The 25,045-nt window shown below is 43.0% G+C and overlaps 2 protein-coding genes across 4 annotated transcripts; both read right to left on the bottom strand.

Annotated features, from left to right (window-relative positions):
• Window positions 1-831: 831 nt before the first annotated feature.
• On the bottom strand, window positions 832-12,643 carry NPEPL1 (aminopeptidase-like 1). The gene is made up of 12 exons (XM_417486.8): window positions 12,462-12,643; window positions 11,159-11,344; window positions 9,877-10,047; window positions 8,170-8,259; window positions 7,423-7,504; window positions 7,100-7,242; window positions 6,515-6,592; window positions 4,455-4,555; window positions 3,982-4,105; window positions 3,299-3,475; window positions 2,526-2,636; window positions 832-1,735 (listed from the first exon to the last, which is right to left on the bottom strand). The coding sequence occupies exons 1-12, from the start codon at window positions 12,609-12,611 to the stop codon at window positions 1,577-1,579; spliced, it is 1,572 nt and encodes a 523-aa protein (XP_417486.2). The 5' UTR covers window positions 12,612-12,643; the 3' UTR covers window positions 832-1,576.
• Window positions 12,644-13,340: 697 nt separating this feature from the next.
• On the bottom strand, window positions 13,341-23,868 carry STX16 (syntaxin 16). Of its 3 annotated transcripts, none has more exons than XM_015296405.2 (9): window positions 23,571-23,868; window positions 21,172-21,183; window positions 20,335-20,442; window positions 19,751-19,891; window positions 19,079-19,241; window positions 18,068-18,159; window positions 17,691-17,834; window positions 17,122-17,202; window positions 13,341-15,369 (listed from the first exon to the last, which is right to left on the bottom strand). In XM_015296405.2, exons 1-9 carry the CDS (start codon window positions 23,649-23,651, stop codon window positions 15,265-15,267), a joined length of 927 nt encoding a protein of 308 aa, XP_015151891.1. In that variant the 5' UTR covers window positions 23,652-23,868; the 3' UTR covers window positions 13,341-15,264. The 3 variants fall into 3 exon arrangements, with proteins under 3 accessions (XP_015151891.1, NP_001006295.1, XP_015151892.1); NM_001006295.2 differs by having other exon boundaries at window positions 23,517-23,868; XM_015296406.2 differs by lacking the exon at window positions 21,172-21,183.
• Window positions 23,869-25,045: the final 1,177 nt, after the last annotated feature.

Raw genomic sequence — 25,045 nt, forward strand, 5'->3', positions numbered from 1 at the left:
ATAGCACGGCCACGGGATGAGCCAAAGACACTAACAGAAAGTTAAACAGGCTGAGTAAATATAGACTAAATATATTCCCCTCCTGGAATTGCCACTGGAATGGATCCAGACAGGAAATAGGTTAAAACGCAGCCTTGTGGCAGCGATGTTAAAAAGCCATTGGCCCATTTGGTGACATTTATAGTGAATTTTATGTATGCCATACATTTTTTAATACACGCTGAGTTAAATATTATCAAATCTATAAAAAGATATGGAAAAATGTATGTTTTCATATGGGCGGACACTGCCCGGAACTCCCTCTGTGGGTTTTGTGTCAGAGAAGTGTTTGAAAGAAAACATGAGAGAGAAAAAAAGTCCCCACACTGCAGCGCAACTCTTGTTGCACCTTCAGCACCTGAAGCTGCTGCACAGTGAGGTTCCTGTAGGGGACAGAAGGGTTCCCAGGGGACAGAGGAGCTCCTTGGGGACAGCAGGATTCCTACGGCACGAACCGCAGTGCTGCTGCTGCCATACAAACTGGAACGCATCATTTCCATTGGGTGCCCAAACCAAACCAATGCTTCCGAGCTCCTGGTGATGGGCTCACACAAAAACTAACAGCATTCATCCCCGATCACTGTTGAGTCAAACAAATGAAGTGAGTAAGTGGAAATTCTTCAGAACTGCACTAATCAGGGTGTGCTGTTACTGTGTGAAGGTCTTCAGTATGTATACATCTGTTTTCAGATGTATAACTGCCAGGAAAAGAAACCCAGAGTAATGAAGTTGCACACAAATGTCTGGAGCACTGTGTTCTCAGAAATGTAAATAACACTACAAAACACCACATGGGATATGTAAGCTGCTTTAATAATAATAATAAATTTGTAAAGTGGCAGGAAGCCACTCTGCTTTGTAAACCGATTTTACTCAATCACAATCCCCCTGGTTTTTTTTTCCTTATTTAACATGAATACATTCTGTAATCTGAACATGAAAGATTTAAGTAGAGATACGTTCTGAACAGCTCTCATTGATTTTACTGGTCAGAAGAACATTAAACATGCGGAAACAGCACCTTATTAAAACTAAAGGCCTTTTCTCATGACATCTCCTTTGCTACTAAGCTGAAGTGTCACTGAAGACGCCAAGCCTGGAGGCTGTTTTTCCTTGTCCTGTGGTTGGAGATGCAGTGGAGCCTGCAGAAACGTCTGATAAAACCTCATGTAAAATAAGTAATTCAGAAGGCTTTGTAAGCAAAAACTGCGGTTGCTGCTTCAGAATAGGGAGAGCTTCTCATGCATTAATGCACTTAGTAACTGTTTCGTGAGGTGCTCAGAGGAGGACGTGCCCTCCTGGTACAGTCAGCTGAGTCTGAAGTCTGCACCACTGATATCGTTCAGCAACTGTTTGCACCAATAATTTAAAAAAAATAATAATCAGGCTGTTTTTATCAGAAATAAGTAATAAATCTTATCATGATAATAAAAAAAAATAAAATGGCCATTTCTGATGTGTGACATTTTCATTGCTTGAGAATGAATCAGTGCAAAGTGAGGTAACACATGCACCCCGTCACATAGGGCCGGGCACATCAAACCAGGCGCCGCCTTTTGGAATCCCTCTCCATATCCTCAGGGGGAGAGTCTCCATTGCAGCCTAGGGGGGACACCATGTTTAGCAAAGGGTCTTCAGATGCCCCTCCAAACAGGGACAGCAACAAAGCCACGCCATAGCCAGTAGCTCGTTCACCCTGGAAAAAAAACCACAAAAAATTCCCATTTCAGATTGCGTTGTCTGGGCTAGTTTTAACTCACCAACCCACTCAGCTGGAGCAGTGACACAGCACGGCCACAGCAAACACTGGGTGCCCCCGCCAAGCCTGCTCAAGTTACTCCTCTTTATTCTTATTGCTACTGTAATCCTTCCCCTGTTGGATTAAACCAACACATCCATTGATTCACAGGAATAGAGCTCATGCTGACTGGAGGATGGCCTTATGCTACCATTCCTCAGGGCACAGAACGTTCTATCCAACATGAACACAGATTTTGGAGCACGAGTTGATTAGGTTGGGTTTATGAAAAAAAAGAAAATGGAGGAGGTAAAGAGTAAATTTTCAAGGAGGAAAAAAAAAAGTACACATGTTCCATTCAAGGGAGGAGGAATCCCACAAGCAAATAAATGTTTTCCCTACTGAAGGTCAGCAGGAAAATCAGCTCTAGTCAATCACCTTAAAACACTATGGGTGAAAACAAAGGCTAGGATTATTCCTTTAAAGAGAAAGCAGGCAAGTTGTCAAAATCTACAGCGATAAAACTGTAGCAGATTAAAATGATCTTTAGATTATTTTAAAATCTAAATAAAGAATATGAACAGATGAAGCTACCAAAACAAAAAGCTCCCAGCAGAGATGAAGAGCTTCCCAAAAGAATTAGATGGAGAAGAATTCCTTCTTTGCATCTGATGCCACAGAATCCACAGCATCTGCACTTCCCTTCCTGTGCAAGCAGGGCAAAACATACCAAGTGACACACACGTACCGCATGGACAGGGGCAGCAATGTCGATGTGGACCCAGACTCCAGGCCAGTCAAAGCCGATGTGAGAAGCAATGAAGAGCCCAGCACAGGAGCTTGGAGTATTGTCTCGGTCCTGCAGAAGCAATAAGAATACAGTTGGTCTTGCAAGAAAAGAGAACAACAATATTCTCTTCTTAACTACAGAAAAGACAGTTGTGCAACTTTCAATTCAATGACTAATGAGTGGCTTTAAAATCCAGTCTTGCTAGTCAACTATATCATAAACACTCTGAGTTAATTCCTGGTAGGAAGCTGGTCCTGCTCTTTTATTCTCTGCTCCAAACTCCTTTCCACAGCATTTTTGGAACTTATTACACACTGCAACTCTCAAATGCTGCAAAAGCAGCTGTAGAAAACTGTCCTCAATTTCCTGGCCTCTGCATTCCCAGTAACTGTCTCTGATGGTTACGTACCACTCTGAGAAATACTGGAATTTATTTCTTAAAAGGTCTCCATCCAGGAATTCAGTATTCATCTTAGAGTTATGTTTAAAAGGCAAGCAGGCCACACATAACTTTACAGCAGGCTACCCTGTTTGCACTGATGCTAAATACCAGAGTAGAGGCATTTAGCCTCCAAAATCCCCAATTAAATGGTGAATTCCTTATATGCTCCATTTCTAGAAGATTATAGTCCACAGGAAGAACTTTCATACAGCTACAGGTCAACACAGTGAGAATACATACAGGAACACATTTTTATGTAATCACTGAAATGCAAAGGAAAAAATCTTACTGCCACAGAGTTCTTCATATCAGCTACAGCAGAGGTAAATTCACTGAAGTGGAGTTCAGGGCAATACACAAGAGGATGGACCAAGTCTCCACAGTTCCTGCCAGCTTTAACACAAGCCTTTTCCCACTCCTCATTATTGGTAAGGACAGCAGCATGGTACTTTCCTGTAGCAATTCCCTAGTGAGATACACCACAAAATCAGGAACGATTCATCTCAGTGCAACAGTACTGCACAGAACCATTCTGTACTACTCCCTTTCAGTTGCTTTCTTCCTAAAAGAACCAAGATAAAACATCTCAGAAGTACTTGACAAAAGAAGGTAGTGTTAAAAATATAGTCAGAGACATTGTAGCTACTGATGAATCTTTCAAAATTTGTCAAAATCCATTCTGCAGTAAAGTAGTCCACATTTACCTGGATTGCTCAAATCACTGTCCCACGTGTTTATTCACAGTGACCTTGCAATTAAGGTGGTAAAGCACAGGAACAGGTTGCCCAGAGAGGCAGTGGATGCCCCACCCCTGGAGACATTCAAGGTGAGGCTGGACAGGGCTCAGAGTGCCCTGATCTAGCTGCAGATGACCCAGTTCATTGTAGGAGAGTTGGACTAGTGGCCTTTCAAGGTCCCTTCCAACTCAAATGATTCTATACACCCCATTCACTAGCTGGTCTGAATCAGTACCTGAGCTCCAGTAAGAGTGGCCATATCAAGAATGATATCAGCTCCAAGATCTTTGCATGCGTAAGCAACTCCATCAGCCAGTATCAGCCGACCTTCTGCATCAGTATTATTGATTTCCACAGTTCTAGGAAGAAGAGAAGGCATTTAATACAACACTGCTTCAGCCTGCAAGGCTCATCTACCCTGACTAGAACACTGAGTTAGAAAAGTATATCAAATCTGCTTTCAAACTTGACTCTGCAAGTCTGCACTGCTGCTTATTCCACAGTTGTAAGGAAGCTTTAAGCAAACTTCAGGTCATGGTATGTACCTTGATGTGCACTTACATACCCAACAGGACACTCTAAGCACACAGAAAACCCACTGTCTGAAACAGCTGTCTGAAATGTGTACTGTGTAAATGTACTGTGATAAATAGAATCAAAGATTATTTCCTCTCAATGTTTCTGGGAAAGAGATAGGTACAATCTTACTTTCCAGAGTAAAGAACATGAATGTCATCGGGTCTTGTTGCACGTGGTCCAACTGCATTCTCGGCCAAACAAAATACAGCATGAAGATTGTCTTTAAAACCCTGTAATAAGAATAGGAGAGGAATTGGTTTTGATTAACACCAAATTCATTTATTCAGTCTGAAATCAATGTGAGATTATGATTTCTTGGCAGAAACGCCACTAATTACATGAGAAATCTGATAAATGTATGGTAATTTTGTTTGTACAATTACTGCACTGTGTGGGGAGATTCTATAAACAGAAACATAGATAAGCAGCAATTAATAAATGAAAGCATTGTTCCTTCTCAACTGGGATAGCCTTAAACACATCACATTCCTAGGGAAAACAGGCTCAGCTTTACTGTGAATGAAAGTTCTGTAGCTAAGAAATCTAGACTTGTTGAATCGGATCATGTTCTGAAGTTCAAAGAGCAAATGCATCAATCAAAACCTTTCCAAAATAATGGGCAGCCTCTAGAAACCATAAAGGAACTTTGCAGCTGCTACACCAGCCAGTGGGAAAAGAGAAGAGATACTCCTCCATCTATGCTGCTTTCCTCTTTCAAAATGGTCTGTGCAACAAAAAGGAGGTGGAAGTGGATAATAACCTCTGCCCCTCTTCCCACTGAGCTTTCTGTTCAACAGAAGTTTAAACTTCAAGAAGCCTTGACACAGTAACAAGGACAAATTATTTTTGCTGTCTATCTGAATACATTTTCTGCAGGGATGTTAATTCAACAGGGCTTACACAGGGTTGTAACATTAAGCAGTGATATCATTCTTTTGTTTTTATATATGATGGCACAGATTTCTCATGAGGTCTGACCATTTCTTCAGGCTCAGTTTGTCCTTATAGTACATTGTCCAAGTGTATTATTACCAGTTAGTTCATAGTTACAATGATTGCATATGAAATAACTGATAACTTACATTCACACCCATTGTGACTGTGAATGTGATATGTCAGTGCAGATAATTACATGCATGCATACTTCTAACACAAGGATTGATTAAATCACTGAAAGAACACACCACATGTAACCTGGACTCTCCCAAAGCACTGCAGAAGTTCTAGCTTTTATCCCTCACAAACCCGTGATCCAACTTTCTGCAGGACTTTGTTAAGGGAAGGTAGTGGTTTCCCTATAACGCTGCTGAGAAATGTGGTTTCAATTTTAAGTCTCTGCAGATAACTGAAGTTTACAATCCTTCCACATCAAACATGCTGCTAACGCCAAGGCACAGAGTTAAACTATTGAGAAATGGGAATTTGGCAACAATCATCTCCTGGACAAAGCTTCCATCAGATCTACACGTTCATCTGCAGCAGTACAAGGTCTTTGAACTTTGGATACTATTTGGAGGCAGGAGCTGCTCTGTCAGCGAGACTCAGTGACTGAACTTGTGGGGAGGGCAGAACTGAATTGGCAGCAGCCACTTCGTTTCCCCAGCTCATATCGTTAAAGCATAATTCTTATGAATAATAATTCTTGAGAATTCTCCATACTTCAACGTTTGGCTTCTCAGCTCTGTGACTACTTTCTGACCATAGGAGCAAGCCAACAAGCAGCTCCTGATGAGACTTGAATTGTCATTTCCCCAGCAGGTTAATATTAGAACTGGAGAATGATCTGGAACATAGATAGACCTCATGCTGCAGAGCTGCACGTCCCCTTCATTGCTAAGGGGACAACAGCTGCCCCAAATCCCAAAGCTTAAACAAGATCAGCACTGAATAACTCAGTTATGAATCTGATTCAAGAAACTACAATCAACTCAGTCCTCAAAACAGACCTGAAGCTCAAAAAAGACTCTTAGAATAAAGTTAGCACTCGAGCAATTTCTCACCATTTCCAAGATCCTAGCAAAGACTTGAAATACTTTTGTGAAACAGAAAGAGCAGAGTGGCCCAAGAACTCTAATGGCAAAGGCAGGTCAGAACCTGAGGATCAGGCTGGCTCTCAAATCTGCGAGTACATCCAAAAGTCAGCCTGGCACTGGCAGGCTACATGATATCAATTAACACATCTTTCTTACTTGCTTTACAGTGGCTTTGAAGGCACCCAAAATAGCAGCTGCTCCACCACAGTCTCGCTTCATTCCTGGCATAGTAGTCTATTTAAACAGAAACAGAGATTTTTAAAGCAAAAATAAAAAGTTTTGCAGTACTGCCTGATAAAGCTAGTATTGCTGGTGCCTCTCTATCTCTGGTCTTGACAGTGCTTAGCCATTACACATACACAGCACACATACATATCTGCTGTTCGGTAGATCTTGCCTTAAAACAGTGAAAGCACTAAAATTCTGCTGCTCATTTGTTTAAAAAGAAAAAAAACAAAGAAGTGGATTACAAGATAGGCACTGAGGTCAACTCAGCTGGGCTCTGGATCTGTCTCCAAAATCAGAAAGGAAACCATCTTTGTTTCTGAATTTCTACTAGCAGTGAGCAATACTTAAAGGCAAAATGTTCCTTAAATTCTATATGGCAGTTTGTGTCTGCATGGATGACAGCAGATCAAGCGTTTACTCAAACAAATACGCTATGGTTTCTATCAACACCAATCAAATTATTGCCATTAGGAAATTACAGAGTAAGCAAGAGCGAGAGAAGCACTGATGTACCTTTCCCTTAATGCTGAGTCCTCCAGTGTCATAAACAATACCTTTCCCCACCCATGCAATGGTCTGTGTAGCACCATCTGGTGTGTGACTGAGAACTGCTAGGGCTGGAGGATGCAGAGCAGCCTTGCCAACTCCATAGATACCTGGAAAACAAGAGAATTAAGTCACTTGTGGGCAATAATCTATTTTCTGCAAAGCATCTTGGGATATTATGAGCAATAAAACTCTTTCAAAAATGCATAAATTAAACTTTAAAATGGAGATGATGTAATATTCCAATTAACCGCTACAAAGAAAAAAGATGGATTTTAAGCAAGACATACCTCCAAAGCCTCTCTCTTTCAGCTCTTCGTCTCGAATAACAGTAGGAGTAATTCCAAGATCCTTGCCAACTTTTTTTATTTCCTTCGTCATTAAAAGAAAAAGAAAAAGGACATCAGTAAGTGATCAGGAGGACACAGCAGAGATGCACCCATGCATGGGTTTTATGTGATTTTTGCATGCGTACACATACAAACATTCACTATTTTGGGAATGGCACTGGTTTCCTATCACCTAACTTCACTGACATATCCTTGATGATTTACTACTGCATGAAACGCAAATGTGACCCTTCAGCTCTGCCAGGTCAGAGGTAAATGCCAGTTGTTCATTCTGTTGGACCACGATGAAATAAGACAGGAGTATTTTCACTCTCAACAGCTTTTCAGATCTTTACAATAAATTCATTTGTAAATGTGTCAGCTTCCATTCTATTTCTTTCTTCAGAAACTTATCAGCACAGGGTTTAAGAAAGCACTAGCAAAGGAGCCAGTGCTGTGACCAAATCAAGAATTTGCCTCTTCTCACTGCTGTTTCCTTACACCAAGCTTTACCCTGCACCTCGTTCCCACTTTGTTAAGTTCTACCAAGTATTAATGACTAAAGAAAGAGCTTAAACATCCTTGGACATGTTCTGTCATATGTCCCCTACCACTGACTAAAAGGTTTTGCTAAGAGATGGAAACACTCATTCTTGATTAATCAGGACTTCCAGTAAGTAACTCTTACTCATCATGTGTATTACCCACCTCCAGGAAGTTATCTGTATTCATCTCATTGCATGGGGTGTCCACAATTCGAGCAGCCAGCCTGATTCCTTCCGTAGCACTTGCCAGACACTATGAAAAGAAGCAAGAACACCTGAGAGCAGCCCTTGGTTCAGCTTGCTTTCCATATAACTTTGTATCTAGTCCTACAGATTATACTGGATATTAAGTGTTAACTCCAGAGTTAAGACTCTGGAGTCTATGTCTAACTGCAACTGATCACAGGTAGCTGTACAATACTAATTAACATTAACAAAACTAACTGCTACTTTTCCTAAGTGTTATGCAGAAGATATTTTCTCCTGTGTGTGGATTTCTAGGCAATTGGACTCCTTCCCACAGTGAACTGATACTGCAAAATTAGTAGCCCTCTCCACTACCAAAGCAAGATCAAGAATGAAGTGCCAGGTAGAGAGCAGGGAAGGTTAAACAAATTTAGAAAACCGCACTGAACTTGCAGGCTACCTGGGCTGGAAACCTGCAGAGATTACACAGTGTGGTGTACAACATGGGATGCTATACTTTACGTATAGCAAACAGAACGGTTAAGTATCAAAAGACACTCTATAAGGCAATATGATAGATCCATAGGAAATTTGAAATATGAAATATTTGTGTAAAGCATACATGCATTGCCTCGCTCTTGTGGTAAAACTGACTGCCCTTTACCCAGACTGAAAACATATCTAAGCAGGAGTGGACTGAATCCAAGCAGCCCACAGTGAGCACACTGAGGCCGAGCATCCTCCTGTTAAAAAAGACAATGGAGGCACCAGAGGCTTTTAACTTTTAACTCCTGAAAATCAGTAACTTGAAGAAAAAAAGACTAGATGGAAGGAAACTTTAAGTTTTGCAGTGGCCACACTACACTGAAGACCACACAGCAGAAGCGCAAGTCAAGAGAGATTTCAAAGCAATCTGACGTGTTGGCTAGCTTGTGCTGAGGAATCTGAAGTTTGGCTTGGCCAGGCTGGCCTAAGGACTCTGTATGTTCTATACCCCAGCAGACTCATTAACTGTGGCTTGTTCTGGAGTGATGCCTGATTCCCTACAACTAGTGTTGATTGCTTTAGTTCCCCTAAAGGGTAAGAACCTCCTCAGGAGCCAGGCTAGGTTTGGGGTGATTCATCACTAGGAGTTATGTACAGCTTATTCCCAGGCTGAACCACTCAGGGATTTTGCTACAAAAACTCAGCCCAAGAGGTACTTCACACACGAATATCAGAAGCCATGCATGATCCCAGAATAAAAAGCATTTAATTACATCAGTGTGATGCACAACCTCATACAGATTTTGCCTAAATAAAAGAGGGATGTCCACACACTGAAGGTAAAGTAGCATTAAATGCTAAAAAACTATTACTTGCGTCTGTGAAAAACATGAGAAAAGAGAACCTTTTCTTGTGCTACTTGTTTGGTATTTTCCATCCCTGAAACCTAAGTTCTGCAGTAACATCTTCAGCCTTTGCTACATTAATATATTCAATACTTCTACTCACATGTCCTTTGAACTGAACGGGTAACTTTGATCTAAGATCATGTCTTACTTCAGATACAGCACCTATTCCATATATAGCCTGAGGCACACATTCTTGTGCATGCAACTAATCAAAGGAAAATAAAAACTTCAGGGAATAATGAAAAAAAAAAACGATAATGGGGAGAAAAACCCACAACATAAAAGCTTACTTTAAGCGTTTCCACTTCTATGGGTCCGTTGTTTTGTCCAACCAAGAAAAACTCTACTGTTACAGTTTTCTTCTCTGTGCGTCTCGATGCGCTGGAGCGATGCGTGAACAACGGGAAAGCCCTGGCCAGTGCACAAGCAGAAGCAAAAACTTCAGACCGCTCACAGACCATCTGAAACATCAGCCAGAAGACAAACAAGTCAGGTAACAGCAGGGACATCGGGAGACTGCACTTAAAAGTATCCATTAACTGAGATAGTACTGACAAAAAGCAGAAGAACTGATGTATTGAACAGAGACGTGCTCATACATCACACCTTGCATGGATGGGCAGCAGTACAAACACCACCACGCTGAACTAATTGGTTCAGTTCGTTTCCCACATGGAAAAGAATTACATTACCGGACATGACTGTGCAGAAATTAGCAGTCCTTCTAATGGATCTGGACTGTCTTAACTATACTTGTCTAATTAACACAAGTCAACCTACAGATTGAGACAAAAAAGCAAGGGAACTATCAATGTGTATTCAAAACAAAGTGAGCGATCATATGAAAATGTGGTTAATATTAACCCAAAGCTTTTTAACACGTAGAATGTTTTTCTGAATTTCATTACAGAGATCACCAATGGAAAGCAGCTTTAGTTAAACATCTCTGAATTTAACCATAAGGGGAAAATATAGGCAGTTATAACTCTTGAAAATAGATGGAGTTTGAAATTAACTTGCTACTGACACTGACTACATGAGCTTTCTCTAATAAGCTGGAACTCTGAACCTGGAAGAATCAGGAAAAAAATAGCAAATTCATTGGAGCAGAACAGTGCAAGAACTTTTCCTGCACACGACTTATGCTGGAGCATTCATATGCACCGAGACTTTTAAACCTCGGCCCCTTAAATGGGTTGGCTATGTGATACAGACACTCTGCACTTGGTACACAGTCCATATCAACTTTCTCCTGCACAATACATACCACGTGCTAATGTCTTAAATCCCAGTTTGGAAAAATCTACTACTGCTTCCCTTTGCACGAACATGACTGGTTGAAAACATTCTGCACATTTTCATCTCTAATTCCTTTCAACTGTCTGGGTGTCAGAAGCTGTTACACTTAGGTCTCATTTATGTCCCAGCACAAAACCATTTATAAATGCTGGTCTAATTACAGAGATAAAACTCGCCCACCTCCAGACTCCTCAGATGCAGCTAAAATCCTGAGAAGCTGACAAAATAGTTTACCAGACATGTCACCAGCAGCACCTGCCAACTGCCACTTACCACAATGCATCTGTTGACACCTCCTGGGAGGCAGTTCCTAACCAGGCGGGTGATGAACTGAGCTGCAGACGGACTGTTGTGTCGGCTGACCCGGGACGGCAGCGCGGCCACGGTGGCGTAGTTCAGGTAGAGTGGGCAGCTGTCAGTGGGGTTTGGGTTCAGGGTGCCTAACGCGGACTGCCAGAGCTGAGGAGAAAAGAAGAAATTCAAACAAAGAATTGTATCGGAGTTTTCTGGCTGACCACAGTCTCATTCTGACTCCATTTAGGCCAACTTTAATGGTAAGATTTCAGGCGTTGGAAACAAAGATTTTAGGCACACCCTTTTAAAAGCAACAATCTCTAGAGCAAAGAGATGGGAAACATGGTGAACCTTTATTAATTAGAAAGCACAGATGTGCTATCCATTACACGGATCTCTTTTAAGCCACATGAGCTATAATTTAAAAACACAGCACTAAGTGCCAAACTGCTCCAGACACTCTTAAGCAGAGGCCATCTTGCCAGCGATAAATTGATGCACTGATTTACTAATCCCAAGTCATTCTCTCACACAGAAACTTAATTAAAAAACAACAAGGAGGCTAAATTCTACCATAAGACACTCAGGAGCCCAACAAATGAAACTGCCAAGCATCGAGCATCCAAAAAGCTGAGATGCAAAATATTTCTCATTTCGCTGCAATTCATCGACACCCTCTACATAAAAAGAGGTCTATATATTCCAGAGCAAGAGCTGAATGCCGGGAGGGGGAAAGAGACGACGCATCTCTCAGCCCTCGCAGGCAGCGAGGCTCAGTCTCCAGCTCGCCACAGCACGCGCGTCTCATCGTGACGTTAATTGCAGCCACCACGCTGTCATCGCGGAGGAGCACTTTCTGCCGTCAGAGCGGCCGAAGGCGAAGCGGTGCGTTGGGTTTGAGGCGCAGCGCTCCGCCTGCGACTGCCGGCCCGCAACACGCTCCGGCGGCCCGGGGCGGCCCTGCTGCTCCAGCGGAGCGGACACCGCGTGTTTTCGTTCTAATTTTTCGGAAGCGCCTCTCGAGAGGTAACGTTAGGGCCTTTCCCGCTCCTCAGGGCGGGTTTCCCGTGCAGGCCCCTTCCCTCCCCCGGCCGCTGCAGGCCCCGCCGCCGCTCCTGGCCCCGGGCGGCTCCGAACCCTCCGGGCCCGACTCGGGGCGCACCCCGAGGCCGCGCAGCGCCGGGTCGGGGATCCGCGGCCCCGGGAGGAATTGCGGGCAGCGGGGAGGCGGCGCCGGGGCGGGAGGAGAGCGGCCCGCGGGGCTCCGGCGTTCCGGCCTCACCTCCTCGCTGACCCGCGGCTGCAGCTTGCCCCGCAGCTGGGCCCAAGGCAGGCGGTGCAGGTTGTGGAGCTGGCCCAGGACGAGCAGCGGGCGGCTCTGCGGGTCCGCCTCACCGGCGTTCGCCTGGAACTCCAGCTGCACGTTCGCCATCTTCCTGCCCGCGGCCCGGCCCGGCCCGGCCCGTCCACACGGCTCCGCCCCGCCGCCCAGTGCCGGCTGCGAGGGGCGGGGCGCCACGGCGGCCCCCGGCGGTCGCACCGGGCACGGCAGGCGGGCGGGCGGCTCTGCGGGGCCCGGATGTGAGCGGCGCCTCTCCGCGCGGGGCAGCGCCGAACAGCGGAGGGCGGGAAGGTGGCGGGAGCGGCCGCGGTGCCTCTGCCTCTCAGCGGCAGTGCTGGTGCTGCCACGGGGCTCCCGAACCAGCTGGAAACCTTTATTTCCCTATCATCGTTCCTATCAGGGATGGAAGTGATGTAAAATTATAGTGGGAATGGAATGGAAAAGGCTGCGTGAAGATAAACACCAGACAGAGCGTGCTTCTACAGACATGGCGAGAACAGAGGGAAGAGCTATAGATAATTTAGACTGAATTGCAGCAAACTAGACATCTGAAGCGATTTAGAAGCCTAGATATGTTTTTTTTTTAAATAAATTCAGCCCCAACAAACTAGCTCAAGTCACACAGGACAATTCACAATGAGATTCAACCTCTTATGCAGTGCATATTAATAAAGTGCATTTCCTTTAACAGAATTTAGATAGCAAATAAGTAGTCATTACCTCAGCTAAGATACTATTGGCATTTCAATGGTGACTACATGGGACGAAGACCACTTGACAATGCAATTATGCTGCAGAAAGTTTTAAAAAAATCAGATATTTCATATCACTGCTGCTTTTATTTAATTTTGAAGAATATATGGAGACATTAACATCACAAGTATTTGCTTCAGTTTACACTATTTTAAGAAAAAGGAATTGACCAATTAAGTTGGAAGTGTTTTATTACTTCTTTGAATCCTTTAGCCGTGATAAAATGTCAAAAGCACCAGTCAAGACAGAAATAAATAACACGTTCTCATGTTAGAAAGTTGCAAATACAGTATATTAAATAATAGCAATATGCTGCTTCACACCAACTGATGTAGCCAGCACACGAGGGAGACAGTAGTTTTACTCACGATCATTGAAAAGATCTATTACCAGAACAGGGGGACTGCACACCCAACTAAAAGCATACTTCTTTCACGGATTTACTGTGTGAATTTCAACAAGGGCTTGAACTGGCAGCTTTGGAAGTTCAACATCCCCTTTGTCTGGAGGTAACAGTGGTACAAATCTCTCCACAATAAGCCACAGCTTACATGTTTTTGTAGTCTTTTCTTTCAGGCCTGTTCCTGCATTGAGTCTGGTTGAACCCACATCTTAGGACCTCCTCAGTACACTGTAAACACAAGTTCAGGGCAGGTGCAACATTAAAATCATAGCACTTATTATGAAACTGCACTTCAGGGCATTTGAGCAGAACACCTCCGCAAGTTCACGGGGAGCATTGCATCAGTCAGAAATGGAGGAAATTAACTTACAGTCTCATTGGGGAAAAAGTCTATACAGAAGAGCCATATTAGAAATATTAAGGCAAGGCCTCTACAATTGCACACTACTTCAGGCCTGGATCGATATATGAATCCTCTATTACTTAGATGTTTCTCTAATTCCTCTTTTATGGCCTACGGCAAAGTTTTCCACTGCAAGAAATGTTTGAAAAAAAAAACCAGGTAATTCTCCACTGAAGGTCTCCTAGGACACACGACATGCATAGCATCTGTCACGGTCAGTGGGAGACCAAAACCGCATCCTTTTCTAGGCAGGCATTTGAAAAAAACAATTGGTATGGGAAAATGGATCTAATACATATCATAGTAAAGTTACATATAAAAAACCACGTGTGGACAGAAGCACTGTAAAACAAACAGCTTAGAAAACAGCTAAGAGCCCCCACAGCAGGTCACGTTGTGTAGAAAACCAAAAGGGAAATCTCTACTTTTCAGGTTTAACTTCATCACTGTTTTGATGTAATGGCAGTACTTTTTTTAAATAAAAGCACATAAATATACATGATCTTTCTGGTAAAAAGAAAAAAAAATGTTCTCATGATTGCTCAAGCTAAAAAAAAAATTTAATTAGCTAGATGTGTTAAATTACACCAGTGATTAAATCTTGTTATTTACAAGATCATATACTATTTTGATTCTTAGTACTGATGCAATATCTAAATTAAGATCACAGGGATGGAATTAGGCTCTGCCTGTTAAAAGCTATCTTTTTCATCTCCAATTCCTCTGAGTTTTCGAGTCTGAAGAAATGAAGTCAGACATTTTTGTGCCTTGTGCCTCAGCTCTAGTCCCATGACTCAGGAACACGGTTTAAATTTGAAGCCTTAAAGATTGTGGCAGTACAGAAGACAACACATTCTTTCTCACTGTAACAAACTAATTACAGAGCTCACTAATAAATTACAGTTTTGTAGTTATTTAAGCAATGTGTTTCCAAATACCTCTGGACAAAGAATCAAATGATTCATCTGAGAGCATCAAATTTCCTGACGCTCTCCATCTACTCTTTACCAACACCTCACCAATCACCAAACTTGAACTTTGAGGAATCCTACAGAAGCATTGCACAGACTTTGTACCACGAGGGTGTATACATTCAAAGGCAGCTTTCTTGAGTGCAGGTCCATCCATTCACATTGGGGAAAAAAGTTCACGTAAACTCCAAAAATAAGAAAATTAAGTGAAACCTAGTGTGACTTTACACCAATAAGAACAACAATGAGGACAATTACTATAACAAACAAAATTAAAATAACAAGCATCTTCCGATTCTTCTTTTGATATTGCTCTGCCTGTAGAAACAGAAAAGAAAGAGTTAATACTTCGATTTATGCAAAGATGCAAGCGTGGACTCTTCAGTATACTGCAGACATGTATCTCGATTTCTCTTTGCTAACTTGGCTTTTCATACGCTGAATATTGCAAGCAACTCCCACAAAGTAACTCCAACCTGCACCAAAGATTGCAGTGAAGGAAAGCACAAACTGAAGTCATATTTATCCACACTAAGTATGAAACACCACAATAAAGAATGCATCCTCCTGTTGGTTATGCAACCTTACTGTGACTTTTCTGTAGTCCTTGAGAAGGAGTGATGCCTGCACAGGACATGAGCTGTATAGAACAATGATTGATCTGCAGTGGCACTGAGCTATATGGACAGTGGAAATAAAAATCAAGGCACTGTGTGTGTGTAAGTCCAAATGGAAAAAGTTGGTAAGATATTTTTAACTCATTGTGCTGAAATAGTTTTCATTTTGTTTTAGTTCACTCCTTCTTTCTTCTCATCACCTTTCCTCATCTCTCTTCTCTTTTTCTCAGGGAATAAAAATGTGGAGAAAAACTCTCCAAAAGCCAAATGAAACTCTGCTAACAGAAACTAAACAAAACAAAACTTGCATTTAATTCTTTTTAAATCCATGAACACTGAATTTTTTTAAAGGGAAAAATATTAATTCATCTCTTTTATAGTCTCTGAAAAATCTTTTTTTTTTTCTTATCAGATCTGTATTAAGAGGAATTTTTGGTCTGAAAGTACATAACAGTACCACTGATTTCCTTAGTCAAGCCTGAACTGTCACAAAGCCTGACAAAGTACCACAACTGATTCCTGTTTCAGGTGAGGCAGGAATGACCGACAAGTGATCCATATCTCCAGACTGCTGCAGTGATTTAATTTATGTGGAAGTGCTGTGTAGGTAGTTTACAATAATTATGCCAATTAAAACAGAACAGAAAATTGATGCTATATATTAAATCAGAAAACAGGCTACCAAACTTAGTAAAAGCAGTAATATAAAACAGAGGATTGCTATTAAAACATGCATGTTTTCCATGATGGGCAAAATAACTTTTATGCTGTACTGAAAACATCTGATTTCATGTATGTTGTATCAAGATCCACGCTCCAATCAGCATTTTAAGCTGGGGTTTGATGACAATTTATTAAATACCATTAAACTAGAAATAGCACTGATTGATTGCAACCCATTCATTTACCTCCACTTCAGTTTGTGTAAATTGCTTGCAATTACTTTCAGCCTTGTCTACCAATGGTCAATGCATTATTTTAGTGACCTCAACTTCCTTTTACGTACAAAAAGAATAAACCTAGAACTATTTTATTTTGCTTTTCCTTAAGTGACACTTCTATACTGTGCATATTTCACAAGTCTGCCATAATATGAAGTTGAGATGTCCGCATCTCCAAAGCAGAACATTCTTCTTAAACAGAAGGTTTTGCATGCATTTCTCATTTGAATTTTACTTCCAGCAGTGGAAAGATTGAACTGAGCTGACAAGTTGGAACCTAGCTTAAAATCAGAACAAAAAAAGACAGCAAAACCACCACCACTAAAATCTGTATCGTGCCACCAGTTCAAACTGTTCAGATGTTCACAGTAAAACTTCACATTAAAAGCATAAGGTTGAACTTAACTTTCAACAAATGTTATATGATAAGAAAAAATATTAAAAATTATTCTTGCTACCCATGCTATTGAGATAACTAGACATGCAAAGCAGCGTATATATTACTAACTTACCTTATGTAGTTGTTTTAAACCCTCTTCAGTTTTGATACACGACTGTTCAACATTGTAGTCAATTCTATCTAGAACTGTTCCCTAAATGAAACAGAGAGAAGGATGAAGCTGAACTAAAACTTCGAAAAGACGGTGGTTATGAGCAGCAGAGTAACAATGCTTACAGCAAACAGCTCATTAGAAGATCTAGTTGGAATATCTTGAAATGACCTTCTTGGCTCAATGCCTAACTGGCAGTTCTGTCACTATGTCACCTCACAGCCTTCAGTAATTGCTATGACCCAGCTCAAGTGCTTTTAGCTGACATATTAAACCTAAACTTTCTGGGAGAAATAATCAACAGAATCTGGAATTCTAAATTTTTTCTAATTTAATACCCATAAATGGTTATTTTTTCTTCTTTAGTTCATCTTCTTGCAGATTACAAGGAGAGGATACCTTAGCCTGAACCAATGAATTTAGGAACGTGAGGGGTACGTGAAAACATTGTATTACAACGTGAGGAGTCTGTAAACCTTAATGCTACATGCAGTCTCCCATCTCTCACCGACACTGTGGTGCTGATGTACCTGTTCTACTATCATTGCTCCCAGGTCCCTAAATATTTCATTGAGATCAGAGATTGACTGTACAATCTGACGGATTTCTCGTTCCCGCTCTTCCACCAGCAATGTGTTTTGCTCCACCAGTGCTAGCTGGTCATCTGTAAAACCCTGTTGAAATAGAAGATTTAATTGTTGTTTATGTGTTCCAGAGTGAAAACATTAGCAATAATTATAGTGGTTATAAGATTCCACAACATAACGTTCCTTTCGGAATTTCAATAGTAGAAAACTACTCAAGAAAAATCTTACTGTACTTTATAAACAGAGTTTTTGGGTCACTAAAATAACTTGGTACCTTAAGGAGTTTCTTCAAATTGAATTTGCTTAGTATCTTAACTTACTCTGTCATAAAGTGTATCATCCTCCCCATCATCCATCAGTGGGACTGAGGTGTCAAAGAAGTGTTTGGATCTTTCTTCTCTACTCTTCATGCCTGTGAAAGACAAACTATGTTGGAGCACAATGGACTCACACTGAAGTCACTCAGATTTTCTATCACCTTTCAGAAGTTGTAAGTAGGTGAGTATTTTCCAACAGCTTTTGGAGGAAACGTGACACATTCAAGAGAGAAAGAGTGAGGTATGAAGCAATAGGTAGAAAAGTGTAAGAAAATCTCTGATAAAAGACAGTGTCTTAATTGTAACTGTCACATAAGCTTACTGCTTAGCACGTAACAAATGCAACCACACTTACAAGACAGGTTAACCCAGTGATTTGAAGTCATTATGTTCCATGAAGTTAGAGTTAAGTAAGCTAAGAGTCTTAAAGTACCATCACTCTGTATCCTGTGTGAACAGAACGTTCTGACCACCTCTACCACCTATACCACAAGAAGAAATTGCAGTACTACATCTGAAGGTCAGTTATTACATATGAAGTTGAAATTACTTTGCCAAAAAACAATATTAGACGTTAAACAGAATATTCAATTTCCAAGCTGTTTAAGGTTGCAGAAGTTTATCACAGACCACCTTCTAAAGTTTAATCTGTCACAAACTACCAATCAACAGCAGGTATCATTCTGAGAAACAAGAGCTGCCCCACCAGCACAACAGAAGTAGCTGGGCAGACCACAATTTGAGAAGTAATACTATGCTAAAAGTGTAAAGGGCTGAAACCCACTGCTTTCACTGATAAATCTAACTGGCATTTTTGCTTTAGGAATATGAAATAGAGAGGTAGAGGCTGTGGAGCAGAGATTACTGAAATCTGATCTCCACTCTATTATACCTTTTGTGGTCCTGGGAATATCACTTAACTTATCTATACTTTCCTAAACAAGAAAATAAGCACACCTTAATTAGTGCTCTCCACAAAAAGTGCCCATGCATTACTGTATCTTTTATGCTTACGTTTGAGATAGTCAGACTGTGCGTGCCTGAAGTTGGTGGATAGCTCCTGAAGGGACTGTGCTAAGGAAGACACCACATTCCTGAGAACACGTGCTTCTTGTTCTGTACAAGTCCGTGACCTGCTCTGCAAGACCTGGACTGCTCTCTGACATCTGTGAAATAACTGAGAAAACAATTCAGTTAGTTAAAAACATACAGCAACTCACGCTTTAAATATCACATTGAATTTATTGTTGTCCAGTGCAGTATTTAAAAGGCCACAGAAATACAGAATATAGATGAGCAACATAAATCTAACAGGATAGCACAGTAACACGGATACTTCTGATCAAAGGCGTTTGCTTCCTTGTAACTGCTTGGACTGGAAGCCATAGAGTGTCTTTGTGTATTTCTGTGAGGTAGCTGTAAACATGATATAATTATAAATCTCCCATCCATGCCAAGATAGAAAAGGAAACAGGTAAGTAAAAACAGGGCTGTGGGGGTGTGAGTGTTGAGTCACTCGCTGTAGAGCTCACTGAGCTGGTAAGCGCAGAACCAAGCTGAGAGCCCAGGACTTCTGGCTCACTGACTTAGAGCAGAAATGTTTTACTCCAAGGAAACCACTGCCTCACCATTCTATCTGTCACAGATACATCTATCTGTAGGTTCAGAATTGAAAGTACTCTGTACCTGTGTGATCTCTTGGGTTGTTATTTCTATCGCACGTTCTTCTTCACTGCTATCATCTAGTGTTGGTCTGTTCAGATGTTTATCATGAAGACTGGCTAATTCTTTCATCTTCTGTTTCACCCTGACAATATCATACTGAATCTAAAACAGCAAATGCAATAACAAGGAAAGTGAGTAATGTTTCAGAGGAAAAGCTTCTGACAAATGCTAGGCAAAAATATAGAAAGTAATCTCATAACAAAAACCAGACCAAAGATCATTAGAAAAACCCAAAAACCCACAAAAAAGCTTATCTCTTCCTGAAAACTTATCTAAATTCATGATTTTTAAACCTCCACTTGTTAAGATAAGACTGCTCTTCTCGAATATGCTTTACTGACTTGCAATATTATACTTATTATATAGTGCAGTAAGGAAAGTCTGATATTTTCTCTGAATAGGGGTGGCAGAAGTTAGAGAAAGCACAAATCTTTCTTCTAATACTACTTCTATCATAAAACTTCTGGCTTTGGCCACGTAACTCACAACAGGAATACATTTCTACATGAAAAAAACCTCAGTGTTGCATTTGCCACACAACTTACTTCATCTGCTCCATCAACCCATTTGGGAGGTAAGCGCTTTGTTACACCAATTGCTGCTTCGGGATCTAAACTTATTCCTGACACCAGGGCCATACGATCATCAGCAAGCTGCAGGAGATAAAAGAAATATCCTTAGAAAGAGATAGCAAATCAACACTACTCAAATTAGATTGCAGTTCTTGAGGAAAAGTGCTTGTGTGCCTTCCCCTCCTCTAAAAAGGAACCTCAAGCATATGTTTGCACGTGATGCAGGTATAGATTATTGAAGACAGGCACACTGCTGTACAGCAGCACTGTAGCAGTTGCAGAGGGTATACTATACTTCTTGGATTCTTATCCCCAAAATAGTCAGATAGAAAAAAGTGGTATCAAATGATACTGCTTAGAACCTATCTAAGTACTGCACTGCCCATTCTTCCAGATTTCTTATTTTCCTCCACCAGGCCCAGAAATCTTTGTGGCTCTCCACCTCCTTTAAAAACCAATCCTTCCTCCTTCCTGAACAACTGTTTCCTGAAAGCCTGTTCTTTATCCCCAACATCGGTTCCTGACCACAGTTTATATAATTCATGCATAGCATAAAGTATTGTGAATAGCTTCTCTCTACCCCACGTGGATACAAAAAGTCAAACTAGATTATATGTATACACATATAAATGTGGTACTGTAATTTCACAAAATGCTTGTCTCCTCTTGGCAGCCTTGTCAGACTGTACACAAATACACCTCCTCCTATATAATGAAATGCAATAAACCAGCATTGTAAAGAAAGGAGCATTTTTGCTCAGTGATGTGTGCTTGATGCAGTGTGACAAAATAAGAAGCGATAAACAATACCTCATCCAGCTCCTGAAGTGATTTGTGGATCCCATCAGCCCCGTCCAGTTAGAGACAGTGAAAGGTAAAAGGGAAAAAAGACACAGAGGACAGATACAGGGTATGGTCAGTTGGGAAAATACTAGTAGCTTGGTGCTGTTGTTTTAAACACATAATTGTTTACAACAAATAAAACAAATGGACTTTTAAAACAACACTATTCAATAACAAGTACAGCATCATGATATATTTGAGACAGCCTTTTCCTGGAACACAAGCTTTTCAGGTTAAAAACTGGTTTGCAAACATTTCTGATTGAAAACATTGAAATATATTCAAACATGACAGCAAGAGCAATTGTACTGCAGTATTTAACATCTATGGGTGAGTTGAAGGTTTCGCTAATTGGAGAATCACAGTTCTCCAAACAAAGTTTACCAACCATACAAACTTTATAAGACATTTATCGATAAGCACCTCAGTTACCACAGGATAAAACGGACAGCAAATGGCGAAAAGCAAAAGCAAGTGCAGCATATGCTCCCACATGCAAACACTTCCATTTCAGGTAGCACCAGTATACACGTGTGCACAAAACCCCTCGGCTGGCATCTGCAGTGCATCTGCAGCTCATCACTCCTTGTGCTGCTGGGGTGTGTTAGCACGTGAGATCTAAGACAAGGACAGCATACTTGTGGTTTGCCAAAGCAGCGAGCTTCGATTAGTAATCTCTGGTACCCTGCACTCAGCTTCTCAAGTACAGCTGCACTGTTAGGGTTGCTACTTCAGCTAGCTGAGCTTAAGGAGTGGTTGACTGTCAGTGTGAGAATGCATCTCCCAAGGCAGAAAGCTGCTTCTGACACAGTGCTCACATAACAGAATATTTCTTCAAGAGAAGCTTGAAGAGCAAGCTAAGATCAGCCCAAGCACGATGAGCTAGAGCCTGCAACACAGCCCTGCTGGTGTGCAGCAACCCTGCTCTGGGGACACCAACCAAAAGAAAAAGTAATTAGCTATTACTGACAGTGATAAGCACCTCAGAAACATGAAAGTGAAGAGCTCACACTGACATCTTCACCCTGCTCACTGTTTACAGTAAGCAGCAACTATGGGACTTGGAAGTGCCCCCGGTTGAGCCACTGACCAACCCCACCAGCTGCTCCAGCCAGGACCAATCCCAGCCACTTGGCTTTGGTGCCACTGTAATGAGCATCCCAGAAAATGCTTTAGTTTATGTTAACAAAATGACAAATAAACATTTCATGCACATGCTAAGTGTTCCACTTAGTTCCACTGCTCAGCAGCCTGCATGCAGTGCAGCCCTCATTTTCTTTTAACATTTATAGAACTCCAATGATCAAAAATGCTATTGATGTCAGCAAAATAACTGTTAACAAGAATCAAATTCAGTGTCAAATTAAACACTGCAATATGCGCTGTTATTGACGCTTCCTGGTCTGTATCAGTACAGCTTGTATTGATATCAATACAGCTTGTATCGATATAGGTGTAATTAAATGAACAAGGAACAAAGACCGCTCAATGCAGCTCATCAGCTGAAATCCATTTAGCAGCACAAAGCCTTGCTTTTCCCCAGCCAAAAACGCACGAATGCAAAGCAAGTCAGAGAGATGAGACTGCTGGCAGATATTTACTGGACGCTGTTCCAAACAAATGCTACATTTGAAGAAGCAGCTTAAGACCCCGGAAAGCTGAGCTGCCCAGCAGCTCCAGGGCTATAATCAAAAGTTTTAAGCGCCGTTCAAATTTCCCCCAGGAAACTGCTTTGGTAGGCACCCATCTTGGGAAGAGCTATTCTCAAAATGCTGGTTTCAAAGCAAATGGTCTTCCATTTTTCAGTTTCCCATCACAGTGTGACCAGCTCAAGACTTACAAAAAGCCACAGAAGGGGCCACAGAGCGATGGAAGGCATCGCATCGGCACCTCCCGGCCGCCGTGCCCACGGCCTCACAGCTTTCCTTGCGTCGGGGGGAAACGTATCGGGCGTGAGGGCACACATCGAGCTGTGGGGATAACCCACAGCACTGCATTTAACAGCGCCCGCACGGAGGCGAATAGAAGAATTCCGCTCCACGGAGTAAGTTCGGCTTTTGTCACCGGGGAAGCATAAAGAAAATCAGTGGGCAACGACCTCCCGTGAAGGCCAACGCCGCTTTGAGCGGTAGGAGCAGCGCTCGGGGAGGGACCCGCACGGATCGGCACGGAGCTCTTCTGTTCGCCCTACGCGCGGGGAAGGGGAGAGGGGAGGCGGAAGGGGTGGGGGGGGGCGCGGAGCAGCGGGCACGGCGCGGCCGCGGGCAGCCCTCGGCGCAGCAAGGTACATAGGATGAAGGGAGGAGACTCACCGCAGCAGCCATGCTACGTGAATTCAGAGGGCTGGAGGAGCCGTAACTACTCACTTGCTCGGCCAGCAGCTGCCGGCTCTGCACCGCGTTGTTCCGCAACAACAAGAACGCGTCGGTTAGACGCCGGGTGGCCATGGCCGCCCGCCCGGGGGACCCCCGCCCCGGGGCCGCTCAGCGCCAGTCCGCTGGGCGCGGGGCCCTAGCTGAGCCCGGGGCCTGCGGGCAGAGGCCCGCTCACAGAGCGCGAGCAGAACCCCCCGGCGCCGGCCGGCCCCGGCCGCCAGCCCCCTGCATCCCCCCGGATCCGTCGGCGGCCCCGGCCGCGGCCCGGCTCACTTCCGCGTGGTGCATCGCTCCGTCCTTCCGCCGCCCCGCCCGGGCCCGCAGCCGCGCACCAACGTTCCGCCCCTCCGCCGGGCCCGCGCCTGAGGGCGGGGTAGCAGAGAGCACCACGAGCAGCGAAAGCCCCTCAGGGCGGAGCGCCCCGCGGCTCCCGGCACCGAGCGGGCGGTGGGAGGGCAGCGGTGCTGTGTGGTGGCTGCCCCTCCTGTGACCAGGGGCGGGCATGGCGGCCTGCGCTCCCTATGGCGGCCTCAGGGCCCCAGCCTGCCCTGCCCTGCATTGCCCTGCCCGGCCCTGCCGACGGCCGCGCTGACAGAAACGCCAAGAGCCGGCGCTTCCGCACACTTCGTCGTTAATTTATTCTGTGCTCTTGCTTCTTCTCACTGCTTTGAAGTACCCTAAGAAGGCTCGGTTTGGGTTCAAAATAAAATACTGTAGAATGGCCATTTCGATTTCACTGCTTCTCTTTTCTCATTTATTTTTCTCCTCTGAATCCCCACCACTGCCCAAAATTGGCTTTGCTTTCAATTAGTTTTCCATTAAAGAACCAACCACAAAACACTCCATCTTACACAAGTCTTTCTGTCAGCTCCGACCATCCAAAAATCAGAACATCCTCTGGATGAACAACCCATTTTCAAGGACAGCATTGGGTTTGACTTTCTGAGAAAGCTTTTCAATAAGGCTGTCCAAAATGATCTATTCATTTATTTATTTTCCCACTGCTTTTTGCTCCTCGGTGCCATCAGCCCCACTGCTGCGTGTTGGAATCATAGAATCATTAAGGTTGGAAAAGAGCACTAAGGCCATTGCGTCCAACCACCAGCACACCCCACCATGCCCCAACCACGTCCCTCAGTGCCACATCTCCGCGGTACTTGGACATCTCCAGGGATGGTGACCAGGAGAATCAACCGCTTCAGTTCTCACCCAAATAAAACAAGAATTACGATTTCCACGTATGGAAGGAGCAGAGGCTGTAATCACAACCCCATTTTCTGGGAATGCCAGCCCATTTTACTGAGCCACTTGGGCAGACTTGTGCAGTGAGAAATGGAACGAAGGATCCTTTTGCTGCCATAAGGTATCCGGGGGGTTTTCTCGGGCAGACCTTCTGCTCAGCGGGAGAGACCCGAAACTTGGAACTTAGCAAGGAAATAAGCTCCAGCCTTGCGAGGATCACCACA

The sequence above is a fragment of the Gallus gallus genome, chromosome 20 (assembly GCF_016699485.2).
Source record: "Gallus gallus isolate bGalGal1 chromosome 20, bGalGal1.mat.broiler.GRCg7b, whole genome shotgun sequence".
In the NCBI taxonomy this organism is placed as follows: Eukaryota; Metazoa; Chordata; class Aves; order Galliformes; family Phasianidae; genus Gallus; species Gallus gallus.